General features: G+C 43.5%; 1 protein-coding gene across 3 annotated transcripts; it reads right to left on the bottom strand.

Moving 5' to 3' along the window:
- Positions 1 to 255: 255 nt before the first annotated feature.
- LOC102411649 (zinc finger protein 850) lies at positions 256 to 18,966 on the bottom strand. 3 transcript variants are annotated; one of them, XM_025270386.3, is made up of 4 exons: positions 18,679 to 18,966; positions 17,439 to 17,595; positions 16,763 to 16,892; positions 256 to 4,212 (listed from the first exon to the last, which is right to left on the bottom strand). In XM_025270386.3, exons 3-4 carry the CDS (start codon positions 16,794 to 16,796, stop codon positions 1,391 to 1,393), a joined length of 2,856 nt encoding a protein of 951 aa, XP_025126171.2. In that variant the 5' UTR covers positions 16,797 to 16,892; positions 17,439 to 17,595; positions 18,679 to 18,966; the 3' UTR covers positions 256 to 1,390. The 3 variants fall into 3 exon arrangements, with proteins under 3 accessions (XP_025126171.2, XP_006067307.2, XP_025126172.2); XM_006067245.4 differs by lacking the exon at positions 17,439 to 17,595 and having other exon boundaries at positions 18,679 to 18,965; XM_025270387.3 differs by lacking the exons at positions 16,763 to 16,892; positions 17,439 to 17,595.
- Positions 18,967 to 21,194: the final 2,228 nt, after the last annotated feature.

A 21,194-nucleotide genomic window follows, 5' to 3' on the forward strand; every position in this document is an offset into this window, starting at 1 on the left:
AGTCGTGCCTGACTCTGTGAGACCCCATAGATGGAAGCCCACCAGGCTCCCCTATCCCTGTCGAGACAAGAACACTGGAGTGGGCTGCCATTTCTTGCTCCAATGCATGAAAAGTGAAAGTGAAGTCACTCAGTCGTGTCCGACTCTTAGCGACCCCATGGACTGCAGCCTACCAGGCTCCTCCATCCATGGGATTTTCCAGGCAAGAGTACTGAAGTGGGTTGCCATTGCCTTCTCCAACAGCCAGGGACTAGACCCCCTTTTTTCTTTCAGTCCCTGTGGTAAAAGCCTTGAGATGAACAATACAAAGGGACTATCACTTTTACATGTGTATTTGTGGATGCAAGTTTAGAAGCAGCACATTACACTAGTTGGCTGCAGTTCTCCTCTCGCTACAAATCAGTGTTTCTGCACCAGTTATGGACCCAGTGGTATTACAACCAGTTACACTAATCAGGGAACATGGCTCTCTGCAGACCTGAAGAAGATTTCCCTCCACAGTGCTGAAACACCCTGGGATCTCTCCGTTTAGTAAGGGGAAAAAATTAATGTTATGCTCAGACGCACTTGAGATTCTCACATCTGCCTGCTTCTCAGTGTCACCTGGGAGACTCCTAAAACAAAGCCTCCAGGCTTCAAGTGAAAACCAGAAATCCCTGCAATCTTTTCTAGGAAGCTGCAGCTGCAAGGCAGACCTGGTCATAACTGGCAAGCTATTGTCAACATACCATCCCCCCTCAGACAGAAATTTTGAGGCCCCTAAAAACTGTTCTCCCCTTTATGCTTACACAGCACAAATCTGTGAACTACCTGCACAGTAAATAGAAAGTCCAAAATGAAAGAGGACTTAAGAGCTTAGAAGGTCTCGAGTATTGTATGAGCCAAAGCAACCTGTAGCAAGTATTTATTCATCATTTGGAAGCTGTAAAACCTTATTACTAATATCACATGAAATCAACACATCCCTGCTGCTATTCTCTGCAAGCTGCCAGCTGAACTTCTGATAGTTTCTGGACTGACACTGACCAGGTCCATGTCCAAAATAGTCATGGAGGAGTGAAAGTCGGCACCGTAGGCCTCAAGTGACTCTTAACTTGGCTAAAATATGGGAGGACACAGTAAGTCTCCCTGAGCACACTGGGTGGACCTGCCAAGTGCTAGACGTGAAATGGCTTTGACCACAGAGATGGGAGTGACATATATGTGGGCAGAACCCTGGAGAGGTTAGAGACTGCAACATAGCCACACACTTCCCACAAAATCATGAGGAATCTTTCCTCTTGATTACCAATAGCTATGCAGATGTTTGGGAGCTAATTCAGACAGATGAATCCTCAGCTTCCTTTGGTATCCTTACACTGAACAAGAAAACTGCACATTCTCTAAACATCTAAGGTCTTTCTCTAGTGTGAACTCTCTGATGTTGAGAAAGGGTCGATTTTCGCATAAAAAATTTCCCACATTCTCTACACTCATAAGGTCTTTCCCCAGTGTGACCTCTCCGGTGTTGACTAAACTGGGAACTGTCTCTAAAGGATTTCCCACATTCACTGCACACGTAAGGCCTTTCTCCTGTGTGAACTCTCTGATGGTAACGGAGTTTGGAGCTAGAGATAAAAGATTTCCCACATTCACTGCACTCATAAGGCCTATCTCCTGCATGAACTCTCTGATGATAACGAAGGGTAGAACTGGAAGTAAAAGATTTCCCACATTTGCTGCATTCATAAGGCCTTTTGCCTGCATGAACTCTCTGATGATAAGAAAGGGTGGCACTACTAGTAAAAGACTTCCCACACTCACTGCACACATAAGGTCTCTCTCCTGTGTGAACTCTCTGGTGTCGAATCAGTATAGAGCTATTGGTAAAGGACTTCCCACATTCGTTGCACTGATAAGGCTTTTCTCCCCTGTGAACTCTCTGATGATAACCAAGGCCAGAGATAGAGGTGAAAGATTTCCCACATGCACTACACTCATAAGACCGTTCTCTATTATGAATTTTCTGGTGTGTTGAGAGGGAAGATTTTTGGCTAAAAGATTTCCCACATTCAGCACACTCATAAGGTCTTTCTCCAGTGTGAGCTCTCCGGTGTTTATTGAATTGCGATCTATCCTTAAAGGATTTCCCACATTCACTGCACTCATAAGGCCTTTCTCCAGTGTGCACTCTGTGATGATAACGGAGGCTGGCACTAAAAGTAAAAGATTTCCCACACTCACTGCACTCATAAGGTCTTTCTCCTGTGTGAACTCTCTGATGGTAACGGAGGGTAGAACTAGAGGTAAAAGATTTCCCACATTCACTGCATTCATAAGGCCTTTTTCCTGCATGAACTCTCTGATGATAACATAGCGTGGAGCTGGAGGTAAATGATTTCCCACATTCACTGCACACATAAGGCTTTTCTCCTGTATGAACTCTCTGGTGTTGAATGAGTGTCCATCTATTGTTAAAAGATTTCCCGCATTCACTACACTTGTAAGGCCTTTCTCCTGTGTGAACTCTCTGGTGTAAAAGCAGGTTATTCCTTCGGATAAAGGATTTCCCACATTCACTACACTCATAAGGCCTTTCTCCAGAATGAACCCTTTGATGATAATGGAGGTCAGACTTGGAGATAAAAGATTTCCCACATTCATTGCACTCATAAGGCCTTTCTCCTGTGTGAATTCTCTGATGATAACGGAGGGCAGAGCTAGTAGTAAAAGATCTCCCACATTCATCACACCTGTAAGGCCTTTCCCCAAGGTGACCTCGTTCATGATACTGGAGGGTGGAGCTACAGGAAAAAGATTTCCCACATTTATTGCACACATAAGGCTTTTCTCCTGTGTGAATTCTCCGGTGTCGAATGAGCGTCCACCTATTGTTAAAAGACTTCCCACATTCAGTGCATTCATACGGTCTTTCTCCAGTGTGGACTCTGTGATGATAACGAAGGCTAGAGCTAAAAGTAAAAGATTTCCCACATTCACTACACTCATAAGGCCTTTCTCCTGAGTGAACTCTTAAATGTATAATTAGGTTATTTTTTCGGGTAAAGGATTTCCCACATTCACTACACTCGTAAGGCCTTTCTCCAGTGTGAACTCTGTGATGATAACGGAGAGCAGTACGAGTGATAAAAGATTTCCCACATTCACTGCACTCATGGGGCCTTTCTCCAGAATGAACTCTCTGATGATAACGGAGGTCAGAGCTAGAGATAAAAGATTTTCCACAATCACTGCATATGTAAGGTCGTTCTCCAGTGTGGGATCTCTGATGATAACACAGTGCAGACATTGAAGTAAAAGATTTCACACAGTCACTACACTTATAAGGCCGTTCTCCAGTTTGAACTCTCCTGTGTGGAATGAATACTGAGCTATAGCTAAAAGATTTCGAACACTCACTGCACACATAATTCTTTTCTCCATTGCACCATGGGTGGGGAGAAATGAGGACAGATTTGTGACTTAAGGATTTCCCACATTTGCTGCACTTGTATTGCCTTGCCCCAGTATGAATTCTTCGATGTTTATAGAGAATTGAGCTTCGCCTAAAGGATTTCCCACATTCACCACACACATGAAGGTTTTTTCCAGCGTGCACTCTCTGGTGCACAACAAATGAGGATTTGTACCTGAATGCTTTCCCACATTCACTGCACACAAAACAAGGTATTCCAGTATGGACACCCTGATCCTGAACAAGTGTGTGTTTGGGGCTGAGGGCTTTCCTGCGTTCTCCTGAGGTGTGACGACTTCTGCTCTGTAAAGTTGACTCACACTGGGTGACTTTGTTTGGCTTCTCCACAGTATGAGTGGTCTGTTGCTGCAGGTGTCCCATAATGGTTGGGAAGTCCTTTTCAAACTCCCTGCAGGTAAATGGCTTCTGTAACACAAGGAATCTGCACCTCTTGAAAAACTTGGCCTCATCCACACTACTTCTGAGGGTTTTCTCTCCCATGTGTTCCTGGTGCTGCTGAAAATTTGCACTAAAACAAAACTGTTTCACATATGCTCCACACCTCAACATTTTCTGGGTGTGTTGTGTTTCCTGGTGCTCAGCCAAGTGGAAAACTTTTTTCAAGACTGGACCACAAGTCTCACAGGGGTGGATCTTCTGGGAAGACAAAGCTGCCTTTGGAGTCCTAGCCTGTGAGACTCCTAGAGAAGTGATCTGTTCAGAAGGTGCCTCTGCATTCTCTGTTCCACAGCAGCAACCTGAACAGAAAGAAATGCCGGTCAAGTACATATTGACTATAGAGAAGGGTCCAGCTCATCACTAGTGTACCTATCTAATCCAGGTATGAGTCTATGGGATGCTTTTCAAGATACAGAACTTGGAATTCAGTTGGAAGAACAGCCAACTGTTGTGCATTACTGAGCCTCAAGGTCACACAATAGTGGAGACCTCATCAGGAGAAAAAAACAAATACAGGATAGGACATAAAGAAGAGAAGAAGGGCCTATGACTCACTTCTCTTCCAGTGGCTTCCTGTAGGACTTTGCTGCTGAGACTGGGTAGAAAAGGTCATCTAAGCTCATTAAAACCCCACAGCAACATATCAGCTGCTATTTGAAGTCAATACAGGGAAATGTGAACATATCATAGCACAATCAATGTTGGTGAGTACTACAGAAAGGGTAGTGAGAGAAATAGGAGAGATGTGGAGTCCAGAGAGGAGTGAAGTCCAGAGATGTGGAGTCCAAATAATCAGTCCAGATTATCCCTGGGCTGAAGTCACAGTAGGAATGACAAGCAGTACAACTGACAAGTCAGTCAAGTGTTAACAGTGAAAAGAAAAGATAGAAGTAGTATGGTCATGCACTGGAAATGGCAACTAAACCCCGGCTGAACAAAGACAGGTTCCTGCTATGATCTGAACACAGTCTGATGTCATACTCTCCTCAGCTGCCATTCACCAGGACCAGGCCCCTTCTGAACCCACCTCACCATAACTGGAGTCATGTCAATCCTGGGACATCTATAAGCACTAGTTAAGCAACTACATAGGACATGCAGGATAAAAATCCTAAAGGAAAAACAGGACAGATGAACAGCTTGTATTGTCACAAAGCAACTCAGCACATAACAGATGCAGAGAAAAGATCCAGGAGAGTGATGTCAGCAAAACAGCAGAGGACACGAGCCTTCACCACCAACAAAAAATACACAAAAGCAAACAAAAGTTGCCCTTGGACGACTGAGGAATCCAATTAAGATACTGCAGCAACACAGAGGAAACTGAAAAAGAACAACACGAAAACAATCACTGAACATATTACCTTAACAGACACGTGGAGATGGACAGGAAATAAGATGAAGGGTGGGAACTAAGTGCATCAGCCAAATGGTAGCTGCTGTCTCATTCCCAATGGCCTGCACTGCAAAGGATCCCAGTAGCTTTTACCTTAGAGAACCTCAACAGGCCCTGACACACTTGCAGACCCCACACTTTGCAGAGCAGAGGAAGGCAAGTGTTTACAGGTGTGAACCCCAGCTGCCTGCTCTGCAGAGGGCACTGGAAGCTCTCGCATTAAGGTAACTAATAGCCACCACCATGAGGCACCTGCAAGAGAATAATATCCTGAACCATCCCTGTCCCCACAAAAATAGCTATTGCTCTATTTCAGAATCACAGCTTCCATCCCCATAAATCCTGCACACACCCCAAACCCTTGAGCCCCACCTGAACCACAGATGTTCATATTCTATAACCTGACTCCACGCCTGTCACCTGAATGTCTCAGGCGCCAGATTCATGGCCACTGTGGGTGAGTTAGTTCTTCAGACCCCAAAGACACTGTCTCTCTGTGTGTACCCATACTCTGGTCAAGGCTCCACCACTGCTCAGGGTGCCACTGCATCTCACAAAGCAAAGTCAACACTGAGACAGACTATTCAGTAACTGGGACCCTAGAAGTGCTACTGCCTTGCATCTATTCACATCCTAGAGTCCAGATCTATATCTGCTCCACAGAATCCACACATCAGACACCAATGCCATCACCACTATGAAGCATTCCCCCTCTAAGAGCCAAACTCCACATTAAGAGGGACCCCCTCAGTCAAAACATAGCCCATGGGAGAAAGAAATCAGGAGAGCCCTAGCAGTCTTCTCTATTACTGTGGACACCCACGGCTTTAGCTACTGAGGACCCTGCAGTCTGTGCTGACACTGACCTCAGGTAACAGAGCTGCAAACACAAAGCCACTGGGCTTTGTTGTGGGTGCAGCAGCCACTGTCCATCAAGCTACCACACTCACACCCACACAGAGGTGAGGATCTTGCCCACCAAAACCTTACGTAAAGCCTGAAAGAAATGACTGCTCCATGAAATGTACCAATCAACATAAGGCTTCAGGAAACACAAACACAATAATCGAGGAAACATGACACCCCTGAAGGAACAATAATCAGTTGCCTCAAAGAAATGGAGATCTACAAGCTGTCAAAAAAAAAAAAATTATAAGTTATTTTTTTTTAACCTTTAAAAAATTTATTTTTTAATTGAAGGATAACTGCTTTACAAAGTTTTGTTGTTTTCTAGCCTTAACATGAATAAGCCATAGGTATGCATATGTTCCCTGGCTCTTGAACCTTCCCCCTCCCACCTCCCTCCCCATCCCACCCCATTAGGTGGGATCCCACTCATACAGAGCCCCTGTTTGAGTTCCCTGAGACATACAGAAAATTCCCATTGGCTACCTATTTTACATATGGGAATGTAAATTTCCATGTTACTCTCTCCATACATCTTACCCTCTCCTCCCTTCTCCCCGTGTCCATAAGTCTGTTCTCTATGTCTGTTTCTCCACTGCTGCCCTGAAAATAAATTCATTACCATCTTTCCAGATTCCATATATATGTGTTAGTATACAATATTTATCTTTCTCTTTCTGACTTATCTCACTCTTTATAATAGGCTCTAGGTTCATCCACCTCATTAGAAATGACTCAAATGCATTCTTTTTTATGTCTGGATAATAGTCCATTGTCTATATATACCACAATTTCTTTATTCATGCATTTGTTGATGGACATCTAGATTGCTTCCATGTTCTAGCTATTGTAAATAGTGCTGCATGAACATTGGGGTACATGTGTCTTTTTCAATTTTAGTTTCCTCGGGGTATAAGCCTAGCAGTGGGATTGCTGGGTCATAAGGTAGTTTTATTCCTAGTTTTTAAAGAAATCTCCATACCGTCTTCCATAGTGGCTGTATCAATTTACATTCCCACCAACAGTGCAAGAGGGTTCCCTTTTCTCCACACCCTCTCCAGCATTTACTGTTTGTAGACTTTTCAATGATGGCCATTCTGACCAGTGTGAGGTGATATCTCATTGCAGTTCTTATTCGCATTTCTCTATTAATGAGTGATGTTGAGCATCTTTTCATGTGTTTATTAGCCATCTGTATGTCTTCTTTGGAGAAATGTCTGTTTATGTCTTTTTCCCATTTTTTGATTGAGTTTTTTTTCTGGTATTGAATTGTATGAGCTGCCTGCATATTTTGGAAATTAATCTTTTGTCAGTTGTTTCATTTGCTATTATTTTCTTCCACTCTGAGAACTGTCTTTTCACCTTGTTTATAGTCTCCTTTGTGAAAAAGCTTCTAAGTTTAATTAGGTCCCACTTGCTTACTTTTGTTTTCATTTCCATTATTCTAGGAGGTGGGTCATAGAGGATGTTGCTTTGATTTATGTCATTGAGTGTTATGTTTTCCTCTAAGAGTTTTACATTTTCTGGTCTTACCTTTAGGTCTTTAATCCATTTTGAGTTTATCTTTATGTATGCTGTCAGGAAGTGTTCTACTTTCATTCTTTTATAGGTACCTGTCCAGTTTTCCAAGCACTACTTATTGAAGACACTGTCTCTGCACCATTGTATATTCTTGCCTCCTTTGTCAAAATTAAAGTACCAATAAGTGCATGGGTTTATTTCTGGGCTTTCTATCTTGTTCCATTGGTCTATATTTCTGTTTGTGTGCCAGTACCATACCGTCTTGATGACTGCAGCTTTGTAGTATAATCTGACCAGGCCACAAGGCATGCAAGCTTTTAGTTCCCCAAGCAAGGATGGAACCCATGCCCCCAGCAATGAAAGTACAGAGTCCTAACTACTGGCCTGCCAGGGAAGTCTCTCACAATAATATATTTTTTTAATTTTTTATTTTATATTGGAGTATAGAGTACAGCTGATTAACAATGTTGTGACAGTTTCAGGTGGAGAGCAAAGGGACTCAGCCATTCATATACAATGTACCTATTCTTCCCTAAGCTCCCTGTCATTCAGGCTGCCACGTAACACTGAGGAAAGTTCTCTGTGCTCTACAATAGGCCCTTGTGGTTATCCATTTTAAATATAGCATTGTATACAAGTAGCGGAGAAGGCAATGGCACCCCACTCCAGTACTCTTGCCTGGAAAATCCCATGGCAGAGGAGCCTGGTAGGCTGCAGTCCATGGGGTCGCTAAGAGTCGGACACGACTGAGCGACTTCCCTTTCACTTTTCACTTTCATGCATTGGAGAAGGAAATGGCAACCCACTCCAGGGTTCTTGCCTGGACAATCCCAGGGACAGGGGAGCCTGGTGGGCTGCCGTCTATGGGGTCACACGGAATCAGACAAGACTGAAGTGACTTAACAGCAGCAGCAGCATACAAGTAGATCCCAAACTTCATAACTATCCCTTCGCCCCATTTTCCCCACCCAGGAACCATAAGTTCATTCTCTAAGTCTCACAATTATTGTTTTAATGAAGCTCAGTAAACTATGAGCAAACACAGACAGACAATTCAACAAAATAAGGAAAATGATAATACAAGTAAAATAAGGTTTTAAACAGAGATTCAGAAAAATATGAAAAATAACCAAACAGAAATTATGGTGAAGAGTATGATGAATGAAATGTAGAGTATTAATAGCTAATTTGATCAATCAAAACAATGATTGTGAAATGGAAAGTAGGTCTTTGAAATTATCCAGTCAAAGGAGAAAAAAGATAAAACGACTAAAAAGAGTAAAGAAAAAAGTCTACATGAATTATGGGACACTGTTAAACAAAATAATACTTGTATAATGGAGAATTCTGAAAGAGATGGGAATACCAGACCACCTGACCTGCCTCTTGAGAAATCTATATGCAGGTCAGGAAGGAACAGTTAGAACTGGACATGGAACAACAGACTGGTTCCAAATAAGAAAAGGAGTATGTCAAGGCTGTATATTGTCACCCTGCTTATTTAACTTATATACATAGCACATCATGAGAAATGCTGGGCTGGAGGAAACACAAGGTGGAATCAAGATTGCCAGGAGAAATATCAATAACCTCAGACATGCAGACAACACCACCTTTATGGCAGAATGTGAAGAAAAACTAAAGAACCTCTTGATATAAGTGAAAGAGGAGAGTGAAAAAGTTGGCTTAAAGCTCAACATTCAGAAAACTAAGATCATGGCATCTGGTCCCATCACTTCATGGGAAATAGATGGGGAAACAGTGGCTGACTTTATTTTTCTGGGCTCCAAAATCACTGCAGATTGTGATTGCAGCCATGAAATTAAAAGATGCTTACTCCTTGGAAGTAAAGTTATGACCAACCTAGACAGCATATTAAAATGCAGAGACATTACTTTGTCTAAAAGTCCGTCTAGGCAAGGCTATGGTTTTCCAGTGGTCATGTATGGATTTGAGAGTGGGTCTGTGAAGAAAGCTGAGCACTGAAGAACTGATGCTTCTGAACTGTGGTGTTGGAGAAGACTCTTGAGAGTCCCTTGGACTGCAAGGAGATCCAACCAGTCCATCCTAAAGAATATCAGTCCTGGGTGTTCATTGGAAGGACTAATGCTAAAGCTGAAACTCCAATACTTTGGCCATCTGATGTGAAGAGCTGACTCATTTGAAAAGACCCTGATGCTGGGAAAGATTGAGGGCAGGAGGAGAAGGGGATGACAGAGTATGAGATGGTTGGATGGCATCACTGACTCAATGGACATGGGTTAGGGTGGACTCTGGGAGTTGGTGACAGACAGGGAGGCCTGGTGTGTTGCGGTTCATGGGGTCGCAAAGAGTCAGACACAACTGAGTGACTGAACTGAATTGAACTGAATGGTAGCCCTAGAAGGAAGAGAGCATGAGGAAGGGGCAGAAAGTTTATTTAAAGAAGTAATGAATGAAAACTTTCCAAATCTGGGAAAAGAAATGGACATTCAGGTACATGAGGCTCGTAAGTCCCCAAACAGATTCAATCCACAGAGGACTTCAGCAAGGCACATTAATAAAAACTCAAAGTGATGACAAATTATTTTGAAAGTTGCAAGAAAAAAGAAAGTCATCACAAAAGGGAACCCTCATAAAGATACAAGTGGTTTTCTTAGCTAAAACGCTGCATACAGTCACAGTGAGATGTGTTCTAAATGCCAAAGGGGAAGGGGTGGGGTACTGCAAACCAAGAGTATTTTACCCTCAATGCTATTCTTCAGGGGTGAGGAAGACTTTCTTAGACAAATGAAAACTGAGGAAGTTCATCACCACTTGACCTAACCCTATCAAAAATGAGGAAGTCTAACAAAGTCTTCTTCAAGCTGAATAAAAATATGCTAACAGTAACATGAAAACATATTAAAACATAAAACACACTGGTAAAAAGAAGTATATAGTCAAATTCAGAACACTCTAATACTGTAAAACTGCCTTAATCACTCAACTCAAACATAAAAGATAAAGAATAACAGTATTAAAAGTAACTATGGGGAAACAGTGGAAACAGTGTCAGACTTTATTTTTGGGGGCTCCAAAATCACTGCAGATGGTGATTGCAGCCATGAAATTAAAAGACGTTTACTCCTTGGAAGAAAAGTTATGACCAACCTAAATAGCATATTGAAAAACAGAGACATTACTTTGCCAACAAAGGTCCGTCTAGTCAAAGCTATGGTTTTTCCTGTGGTCATGTATGGATGTGAGAGTTGGACTGTGAAGAAAGCTGAGTGCTGAAGAATGGATGCTTTTGAACTGTGGTGTTGGAGAAGAGTCTTGAGAGTCCCTTGGACTGCAAGGAGATCCAACCAGTCCATTCTAAAGGAGATCAGCCCTGGGTGTCCTTTGGAAGGAATGATGTTAAAGCTGAAACTCCAGTACTTTGGCCACCTCATGGGAAGAGTTGACTCATTGGAAAAGACTCTGATTCTGGGAGGGATTGGGGGCAGGAGGAAAAGGGGACGACAGAGATGGCTGGATGGCATCACCGACTCGATGGACGTGAGTTTGAGTGAACTCCGGGAGTTTGTAATGGACAGGGAGGCCTGGCGTGCTGCGATTCATGGGGTTGCAAAGAGTCGGACACGACTGAGTGACTGAACTGAACTGAATATCGACAATAACTTGTTGATGGTTACACAATATACAATATAAAAAGATGTAAATTGTGACATCAAAAACAAAATATATGTGTAGGGGAAGTATAAGAGTAGACATTTTGTATGGGATTGAATTTACAGTATTATCAGCATAAAACAGAATGTTTTAAGATGTTTTATATAAGCCTATGGTAACCACAAGTCAAAAACCTATAGACACAAAAGACAGGAGTAAGGAATAAAAGTATCTTACCATAGGGTCTTCCCAGGTGGTTAATAATCCGCCTGGCAATGCAAGGGATGCAGGTTCGATCCCTGGTCAAGGAACCAAGATCTTGTATGCCTCGGAGCAACTAAGTTCATGCACCAGAACTACAGAGCCCATGCATCATAACAAAAGATCCTACCCAATTCAACGAAGATCCTGCATGCTGCAACTAAGACCCACACAGTTAAATAAATAAATATTTTTAAAAGTCCATTCCCACAGAAAATCATAGAGATAGCAAGAAAGGAAGAAAAAGCCCTGCAAAATAGGGGGGCAATAATAGGTGACAACAGTAGGGCCAATCAAATGATACAACGTGTTGAACAGAAAAAAAACAAGACTCAACTCTATGCTGCCTACAGCAGAGTAACTTCAGCTTTAAGGAAACACACAGGCTGAGGGGGAAGAAACTGAAAGAGATACTCCACACAAATGGAAATCAGAAGAGAAGAGGGTAAGCTATACTTAAGTGAGACAAAATAGACTTTAAATAAAAAAAGTCACAAGACAAAGGTCATTATATAATAATAAAGGAGTTAGTCATCATGAGGATATAACAATTATAACCAGACATACACACAGATATGATACCTACACATCGTAACTTAAAAATTAAGCAAATATGACCAGCTCTGAAGGCAGAAAAGACAGCAAGAGAAAATTGGAGGGCGTGGGGGGGGGGGAGGGGCGGGATGCTGCATGGCAGGCAGGATCCTAGTTCTCCAACAAGGAACCAAACTGTGCTCCCTGCAGTGGAAGTATAGAATCTTAACCACTGGGCCACCAGGGAAGTCTCAGCAACAGGATATTTATCAGTTCAGTTCAGTTCAGTCACTCAGTCGTGTCCGACTCTTTGCAACCCCATGAATTGCAGCACACCAGGCCTCCCTGTCCATCACCAACTCCCGGAGTTCACTCAGACTCATGTCCATCGAGTCAGTGATACCATCCAGCCATCTCATCCTCTGTCATCCCCTTCTCCTCCTGCCCCCAATCCCTCCCAGCATCAGGGTCTTTTCCAAAGAGTCAACTCCTCGCATGAAGTGGTCAAAGTATTGAAGTTTCAGCTTCAGCATCAGTCCTTCCAATGAACACCTAGGACTGATCTCCTTTAGGATGGACTGGTTGGATCTCCTTGCAGTCCAAGGGACTCTCAAGAGTCTTCTCCAACATCACAGTTCAAAAGCATCAGTTCTTTGGCGCTCAGCCTTCTTCACAGTCCAACTCTCACATCCATACACAACCACTGGAAAAACCACAGCCTTGACTAGACGGACCTTTGTTGGCAAAGTAATGTTTCTGCTTTTTAATATGCTATCTAGGTTGGTCATAACTTTCTTTTCAAGATATTTATAGGGAACTGCAATATCCCCCTTTCAACATAGGTGGATATCCAGATAGAAAGTTATTTGAATTGAATACTTCAGTCCAAATGGATGTAACAGATGTGCATAGAACATTCCATCATATTATAGCAGAATACATTCTCTTCTCAAGTGCATATAGAATATTCTCTAGGATAGATTATATATTATGTCAAACAAGTCTTAACAAATTTCAGAAGACTGAAACCATATGAAGTAACTTTTCCTAACACAATGGATAACACTAGAAACCGGCAATAGGAGGCAAGCTTCAAAATTCAGACATGTGAACATTAAACAATATGCTCTTGGCCAATCAATCAGTAAAAGGAAAAATCAAAAGGAAAATGAAACATACCTTGAGAAAAACAAAAATAGAAACAAAACATATGAAATGTGCAAAGGCAGTTTTAAGAGAAAAGTTTAGAGCAATAAATGCCACCATTAAGAAAAAAGAAAGATCTCAAATAAATAACCAAACTTTACACCTCCAGGAACTAGAAAAAGAAAACTAAGATCAAAGTTATCAAAACAAAGGAAACGAAGATAGCAAAGAGGAATTCCTTAGAGATGCGATGGTTAGGAGTTCATGCTTCCAGTGCAGGGTGTGCAAGTTCCTTCCCTGGAAGGGGAATTAAGACTAAGGTTCCCACATGCTGCACAGCATGGCCAAATGAAAAAAAAAAAAAAAAAATCAGAGCAGAAATAAATGAAATATAAACTATAAAGATGATAAAAAGATTAACAATACTAAGAGCTGGTTTTGTTCAAAGATAGGGGCTTCCCTAGTGGCTTAGTGGTAAAGAATTTACCTGTCAATGCAGGAGACATGGTTTCAATCTCTGATCCAGGTAGATCCCACATGCCATGGAACAGCTAAGCCCACGTGCTACACCTACTAAAGACCTTGTGCCCTAGAGCCTGTGCTCCACAAGATAAGCCACCACAATGAGAAGCCCAAGCACTGCAACTAGAGTGTAGTCCTTACTCTCCACTACTAGAGAAAAGCCCGTGCAGCAACAAAGACCCAACAGAGCCAAAAATAAATAAATAAATAAAAAGATAAATAAAATTGACAAACCTTTGTCTAGACTTTATCTCATATAAATTAACAGAGAAATAAAACAGGACCAAAGAATCATAAAAGATTACTAGGAGCTGTTACACAGCTGTACCTAGAAGAAACAGATATATTCCTGCAAACATACAACCTATCAATTCTTAATCATAAATAGAAAAATTTAATAGACCAATACCAATAAGGAAGTTGAATCAGTAATCTTCAACAACAAAAATAGGCCATGATCAGATAGATTTCATTGGTGAAATTTATATTTTAATAGCTGAAGTATTCAATATATAAGGTTCTCTACAATTCAACAGGAAAAGAACAATCTGTTTAAAAAGTGAGCAAAGGAACTTCCCTGGTGGTCCAGTGGTTAAGAATCCACCTACCAATTATAGGAGATATGGGTTCAATCCTTGGTCCAGGAAGATTCCACAAGCCTTGAGGCAACTAGGTCCATGAGCTGGCAACTAATGAGACTGTGCTCTAGAGCCCATGAGCCAAAAGAAGAGAAGCCACTACTGAGAACCTGCGCACTGCAAGTAGAGAGTAGCCTCCACTTGCCTGCATGCAGCAACACAGATCCAGTGCAGCCAAAAATAAATAAGTTAATTAAAATTAAGCTAAAAATAGGCTTCCCTGGAAGCTCAAACGGTAAAGAACCTGCCTGCAATGCAGGAGACCTGGTTTTGATCCTTGGGTTGGGAACATTCCCTGGAGAAGGACATGGCAACCCACTCCAGTGTTCCTGCCTGGAGAATCCCACGCATAGAGGAGCCTGGCATGCTACAGTCCATGGGGTCTCAAAGAGTCGGACACAACTGAGTGACTAAGCACACACACGAGTTAAAAATAAATAAGATAAAAAAAAAATTCTTTTAAGCGAGCGAAGGACTTGAATAGACATTTTATCAAAGAAGATCTACAAATGGCTAAAAGGTACATGAAAAAATATTCCTCCTCACTAACTATCTCATTAACCATCTGCTGCTGCTGCTGCTAAATCGCTTCAGTCGTGTCCGACTCTGTGTGACCCCAGAGACGGCAGCCCACCAGGCTCCCCCGTCCCTGGGATTCTCCAGGCAAGAACACTGGAGTGGGTTGCCATTTCCTTCTCCAATGCATGAAAGTGAAAAGTGAAAGTGAAGTCACTCAGTCACGTCTGACTCTTAGCAACCCCATGGACTGCAGCCACCAGGCTCCTCCGTCCATGGGGTTCTCCAGGCAAAAGCACTGGAGGGGGGTGCCATCACAAACCATCAGGAAGATGCAAATCAAAACCACAATGAGATACTACCTCACATCTGGTAAGATGCAGTAGTAGCTGCTCAGTCGTATCCGGCTCTTTGTGATCCTATGGATTGTAGCCCGCCAGGCTCCTCTGTCCATGGGATTCTCCAGGCAAGAATACTGGAGTGGATTGCCATTCCCTTCTCCAGAGGATCTTCCAGACCCAGGGATCAAACGGCGCTGCAGGGAGATTCTTTACCATCTGAACTTTAGGGAAATCTACCTGATAAGATGGCTACTATCAAATAAGAGCAGGGAAAAAAAAAAGAAAAGGAAAAAAAGAGCAGAGATTGGTGAGGGCATAGATTTAAAGGAAACAATCTTTGTCCACTATGGTTGTAATTTTAAAAAACTAAATAAGGGAAAATCATAGAAACAGAGTAAAATGCTAGGAGCTTGGGAATATGGAAAATAGGTAGATTTTAGTCAAAAGGTACAAATGTTCGGTTGTAAGATTAATAAGTTCTGAGGATGTAATATAAAGCATGGTGACTATAGTTAACAATGATGCTGGGACTTCCCTGGTGGTCCAGTGGCTAAGACTCTGCCATCCCAAAGCGGAGGCCTGGGTTCAATCCCTGGTCAGGGAATTAGATCACAAATGACACAGAGAAAGAGCCTACATGCTGCAACAAAGATGAAAGATCCTGAGTGCTACAACTAAGACCTGGAACAGCCTAAATAAATATTAACAAAAAATGATGTTGTATAACAACAGTAACAACAATAATGTAACTTAATGAGGTGATAGATGTTTAACTAATTTCACGGTGACAATTATTTCATACTGTATTCATACATCAAGTCAAAACTTTACCACATCAAGATATACAATTTTATATCTGGACAAGGCTGGGGAAAAAAGAGAAAGCAAATCTAAACACTACCAACCTTGGAGAACACTGAAAAGTAGCTCAAGGTTCAGCACAAGCAGGCACAAAGAAATGTTAGCTAAAAAGAAGGGATCAAGTGAGTTCCCTAGCAGTCCAGTGACCAGGACTCCAAGTTTTCACTGCCAGGGCTCTGATTTAGTCCCTGGTCAGTAAACTAAGATCCCACAAGCTGCACAACTCAGCATAAAAGAAGGGACACAGAGTTGACAAGGATCTAGACACACTGACCCGGATAGAGAGAGGTCAAGTAAGGTAGAATCCATTACGTTTACTGTAATACTGCTGACTTGGAAGCTTTTTCCTAACAGCATCTGTACAACAGGTACTGGGGTTGGTATTGCAGGGGAAAGAAGAGGGCAGTGCAAACAACCCAGTCCTAGCTAGCTATCACAGCAACTCAGAAAGCTTGGGAAACAAGCAGGGCTCACTGTCCACATGTAGAAGAACAGAGCACCCCCTGAGGAAAGGGGGGTGAGATGGGACAGAGCCTAGTCCAGGTCACTGGGAAGGCTGTGAGAGTCTTACCCAGTGAGGCTATAAGTGCATAGTTCTCCAGCATCACATCGAGGTACACGCTTCTCTGGGCCTCAGCAAGGAGTCTCCATTCCTCCCAGGAGAAGTACACAGCCACATCCTCAAAGGTCACACTGCACTTCTATGAGAGACAGAGTAAACTATGAACATTCTAGGATCCCACAATCCGTCTCATCACACATCTATCCCACCCTCATCCTCTTCCAAAGCTCTCCACCGAACAGGACTTCCAGACCTAGGTGTCACTGGTGCCACCTTATCCCTCAGGGTCCCTTTATTCACTGTGTTCAGTCCTCACCAACGTTGGGATGGACTGCAGAGACATGTCATCCAAGCTTTCGTCCTGGCCTGTAGGGTCCCATCCATTCTGTCAATCAACTCCCCTGGAGTCTCTAGGTTGTGACTCACATACACAACCAAACCTGGGCTCAGGCTTCACCCTTCAGTCCCCAATAACAGGATGCTGGGGCCATGAGCTAGCACTTCCTCTCCCTGTACCCATGCTTCTGTAGACTGTACCTCTCTCACACCTTTAGTCCCCACAGCTGCACTCCCACAACTGCACTTATGGAAGGTTGCTTTGAAGGCCCCTTTTATACCTTTATTGATTCTTGCTTCAATTTGAGCCACCCAGAAGCACATGTGATTATAGATGCCCATGACTCACTTTCCCTTTTGTGTTGGACTCCCTGTCCCCTCAGCAGCCAAAACCCTTCTCTCCTTCAACCTTCTTTGGAATCCTGGTTCACGTGGTGTCTGTTCTAGACACCACAAATGAAACTCACATTTGAGTAGGTCTGGGGCAGGATGATGGAGGCAGGGCCCTGCGCACATAAAACATAAGAAACCACATATTTTCCATTCTTGAAGTTAAGGAGACCTCCCCACTACACATGAACAGAAAGACTCCTTGGAAGTCAGCACATAAAGCCTTTTTGGAAAGGGAAGGGGCGTCACCTCAAAGTAGGTGATGTCAACTACCCAATAAGCCTTTTCACTGGAATTAATCTTAGCTAAAAGATGCGCTTACACGCAGGAAAATCCTGAGATAAACCAAATACCGACTCAAAACCAAGCAAAGCAAGATGACTGGCCAAAGGAAACAAGAAATAAATGCCCCACAAAAGCGACTCAAACCACCACAGCACAACTCTCCCTGAGTCCGCTGGTGGGTCTATCCAAAAGGTACTGTACTCATTTCTCCTCCTAATAAATACTCTGTTTCACGGCTTCCCCTCTTTGCGGGAATTTTTTTTTTTCCTGCAAAACTGAAGGGCCAGGGCCTTGTCACTGACCACTGGTCTAGTGACTAGGATTCTGTGTTCACATCACGACCAACCGGCCTCAATCCCTGGCCAGGAACTGAAGCCTACGCACCCAGCCACCCGCTTCAGTCCACTGCAGGTAGATCCACCCTAGATCAAGACCACTCAACCACCCTGGTGGCTCAGATGGTAAAGCATCTGCCTACAATGTGGGAGACCTGGGTTCGATCCCTGGGTCGGGAAGATCCCCTGGAGAAGGAAATGGCAGCCCACTCCAGTATTCTCGCCTGGAAAATCCCATGCACAGAGGAGCCTCTTAGGCTGCAATCCATGGGTTGGCAAAGAGTCGGACACCACTGAGCGACTTCACTTCACCAGTCTGTTCCCTGCAGACACCAGATCCACGCCAGTTTTCCTGGACCTTCTCGCCTATATCCGACCTGGAAGCTTTTGCGCAGGCAGGTTCCTCCGCGGTCACCCTCCCACGCTCCGTCACGCTGTCAGACACAGGGCCCCACCCACGGCCGCCTCAGCTGCGGGACCCCAGGGCCGGGCTTCAGGCACGACAGCAGGCGCCCCGCACTTCGGGCTGTAGCGTCTGGTGGGATGAGAATGGTAAGGGCCCAGGGGACCTGCGTTTACCTGAGGCGGATCCCTCAGCGCCGCCGCCGCCATCGGACTCTGTGGCCAGAGCAGGACCGCGAGCGGCGGGAGAGGAGGCGGGACGCGGGCACAGCGGGCGCGATTTGGGGCCTAGCGCGGGGGTCCCCTGACGGCGTCGCCGAACTTGAGACCCGCCTCTGTGCGCTGCCTCTTGGACCGTCTTAATTCAGTCACCTCATTCCCAACGTAGCGCTTCCGAGGGACAACACACAGGAAAGTAATATAAATGGCCGCCAGGAGGAGGACGCCGGAAGTCCCGCCCCAAAGAGAGCCACAGGCACGGAAATACCTTTATGCTGTCCTGTCATTGGCTCAACTGGGCACACAACCTTCTGGGTAATGTAGTTTCTAGGGCTCTAGAGGCCTCTGGGAAAGGGAGTTGACAGTATTGACTATCAGAGCAGCAGTTCAGTTCAGTTCAGTCGCTCGGGGGTGTAGAGTCTCTGCAACCCCATGGACTGCAGCACGCCAGGCTTCCATGTCCATCACCAACTCCTGGAGCTTGCTCAAACTCATGTCCATCCAGTCACTGAAGCCATCCAACCAGCTCATCCTCTGTCGTCCCCTTCTCACGCCTTCAATCTTTCCCAGCATTAGGGTCTTTTCCAGTGAACCAATTCTTTGCATCAGGTGGCCAAAATGTTGGAGTTTCAGCATCAGTCCTTCCAATGACTATTCAGGACTGATTTCCTTTAGGATTAACTGGTTGGATCTCCTTGCAGTTCAAGGGACTCTTAAAGAGTCTTCTCCAACACCACAGTTCAAAAGCATCCATTTTTTGACGCTCAACTTTCTTTATGGTCCAAATCTCACATCCATATATGACTACTGGAAAAACCATAGCTTTGACTAGACGGACTTTTGTTGGTAAAGTAATGTCTCTGCTTTTTAATATGCTGTTTAGGTTGGTCATAGCTTTTCTTCCAAGGAGCAAGCGTCTTTTAATTTCATGGCTGCAGTCACCATCTGCAGTGATTTCAGAACCCAAGAAAATAAAGTCTGTTACTGTTTCCATTGTTTCTCCATCTATTTACCATGAAGTGATAGGACTGGATGCTATGATCTTAGTTATTTGACTGATGAATTTTAAGCCAGCTTTTTCACTCTCTTCTTTGACTTTCATCGAGAGGTTTTTTAGTTCCTCTTCACTTTCTGCCATAAGAGTGGTGTCATCTGCATATCTGAGGTTATTGATATTCCTCCTGGAAATATTGATTCCAGCTTGTGCTTCATCCAGTCCAGCATTTCACACGAGGTTTTCTGCATATAAGTTAAATAAGCAGGGTGACAATATACAGCCTTGATGTACTCCTTTCCCAATTTGGAACCAGTTTGTTGTTCCATGTCTGGTTCTAATTGTTGCTTCTTGACCTGCATACAGATTTCTCAGGAGGCAGTTAAGGTGGTCTGGTATTCCCATCTCTTAAAGAATTTTCCATCCCTGCATTACTCTGGGGAATATGTGAAAGTGATAATCCTACCTAGATGGACTAAGGGTCTTTACTTCTTGTGAACTGCAGGAGAAGGATGTAATTTCATACTCCACGAAGATCAGCCTGCTCCCAGGAAATAAAATTTGAGATGCTCACAAATCTATTAAGGTGCTGGAATTCCAGCTGAGCTATTTCAAATCCTAAAAGATGACGCTGTTAGTGCTACACTCAATATGCCAGCAAATTTGGAAAGCTCAGCAGTGGCCACAGTACTAGAAAAGGTCAGTTTTAATTCCAATCCCAAGGAAAGGCAATTCAAAGAGTGTTAAAACTACCACACAATTGCATTCATTTCACAAGCTAGCAAGGTAATGCTAAACATCTTTTAAGCTAGACTTCAACAGTATGTGAACCAAGAACTTTGAGATGTTCTAGTTGGATTTAGAAAAGACAGAGAAGCCAGAGATCAAATTGCTGTCATCAATTGGATCATAGAAAAAGCAAGGGAATTCCAGAAAAACATCTATTTCTGCTTTATTCACTACACTAAAGCCTTTGACTATGTGGATCACAACAAACTGGAAAATTCTTAAAGAGATGGGAATACCAGACCACTTTACCTGCCTCCTGAGAAACCTGTGTGCAGGTCAAGAAGCAACAGTTGGAACCAGACATGGAACAATGGAATGGTTCAAAATTGGGAAAAGAGTATGACAAAGCTATATATTGTCACCCTGCTTATTTAACTTACATTCAGAAGGGAGGGAAAGTCTAGGCCAGATCCTTTACGGGGTCTCAAGGAAAAGGCAAGGCAAGGGCAGAGCAAACAGCTTAAGATTGGCTATTTCAATAGGAAATGGCAACCCATTCTAATATTCTTGCCTGGGAAATCTCATGGACAGAGGAGCCATGCAGGTACAGTCCATGGGGCACAAAGAGTTGGACACCATTTAGTGACTAAACAAAAACAATAAAGTTGAATAACTCAGGTGAAAGACTTGGTGTGCAGGAGTGATATCTAGTTGCCTGGAGCCTGGCCCTGGAATGATTGGGCAAAAGAAT

This window comes from Bubalus bubalis, chromosome 18 (genome assembly GCF_019923935.1).
Source record: "Bubalus bubalis isolate 160015118507 breed Murrah chromosome 18, NDDB_SH_1, whole genome shotgun sequence".
Lineage (NCBI taxonomy): Eukaryota > Metazoa > Chordata > Mammalia > Artiodactyla > Bovidae > Bubalus > Bubalus bubalis.

Coding starts and splice junctions, on each gene's coding strand:
- LOC102411649 (XM_006067245.4), bottom strand. CDS start 18,711: ATGGCGGCGGCGGCGCTGAGGGATCCGCCTCAG. Junction 16,893..18,678: donor CGCTGAGGGATCCGCCTCAG/GTAAACGCAGGT, acceptor TGTCTCTCATAG/AAGTGCAGTGTGACCTTTGA. Junction 4,213..16,762: donor TGCACTTATAGCCTCACTGG/GTAAGACTCTCA, acceptor CTTTCTGTTCAG/GTTGCTGCTGTGGAACAGAG.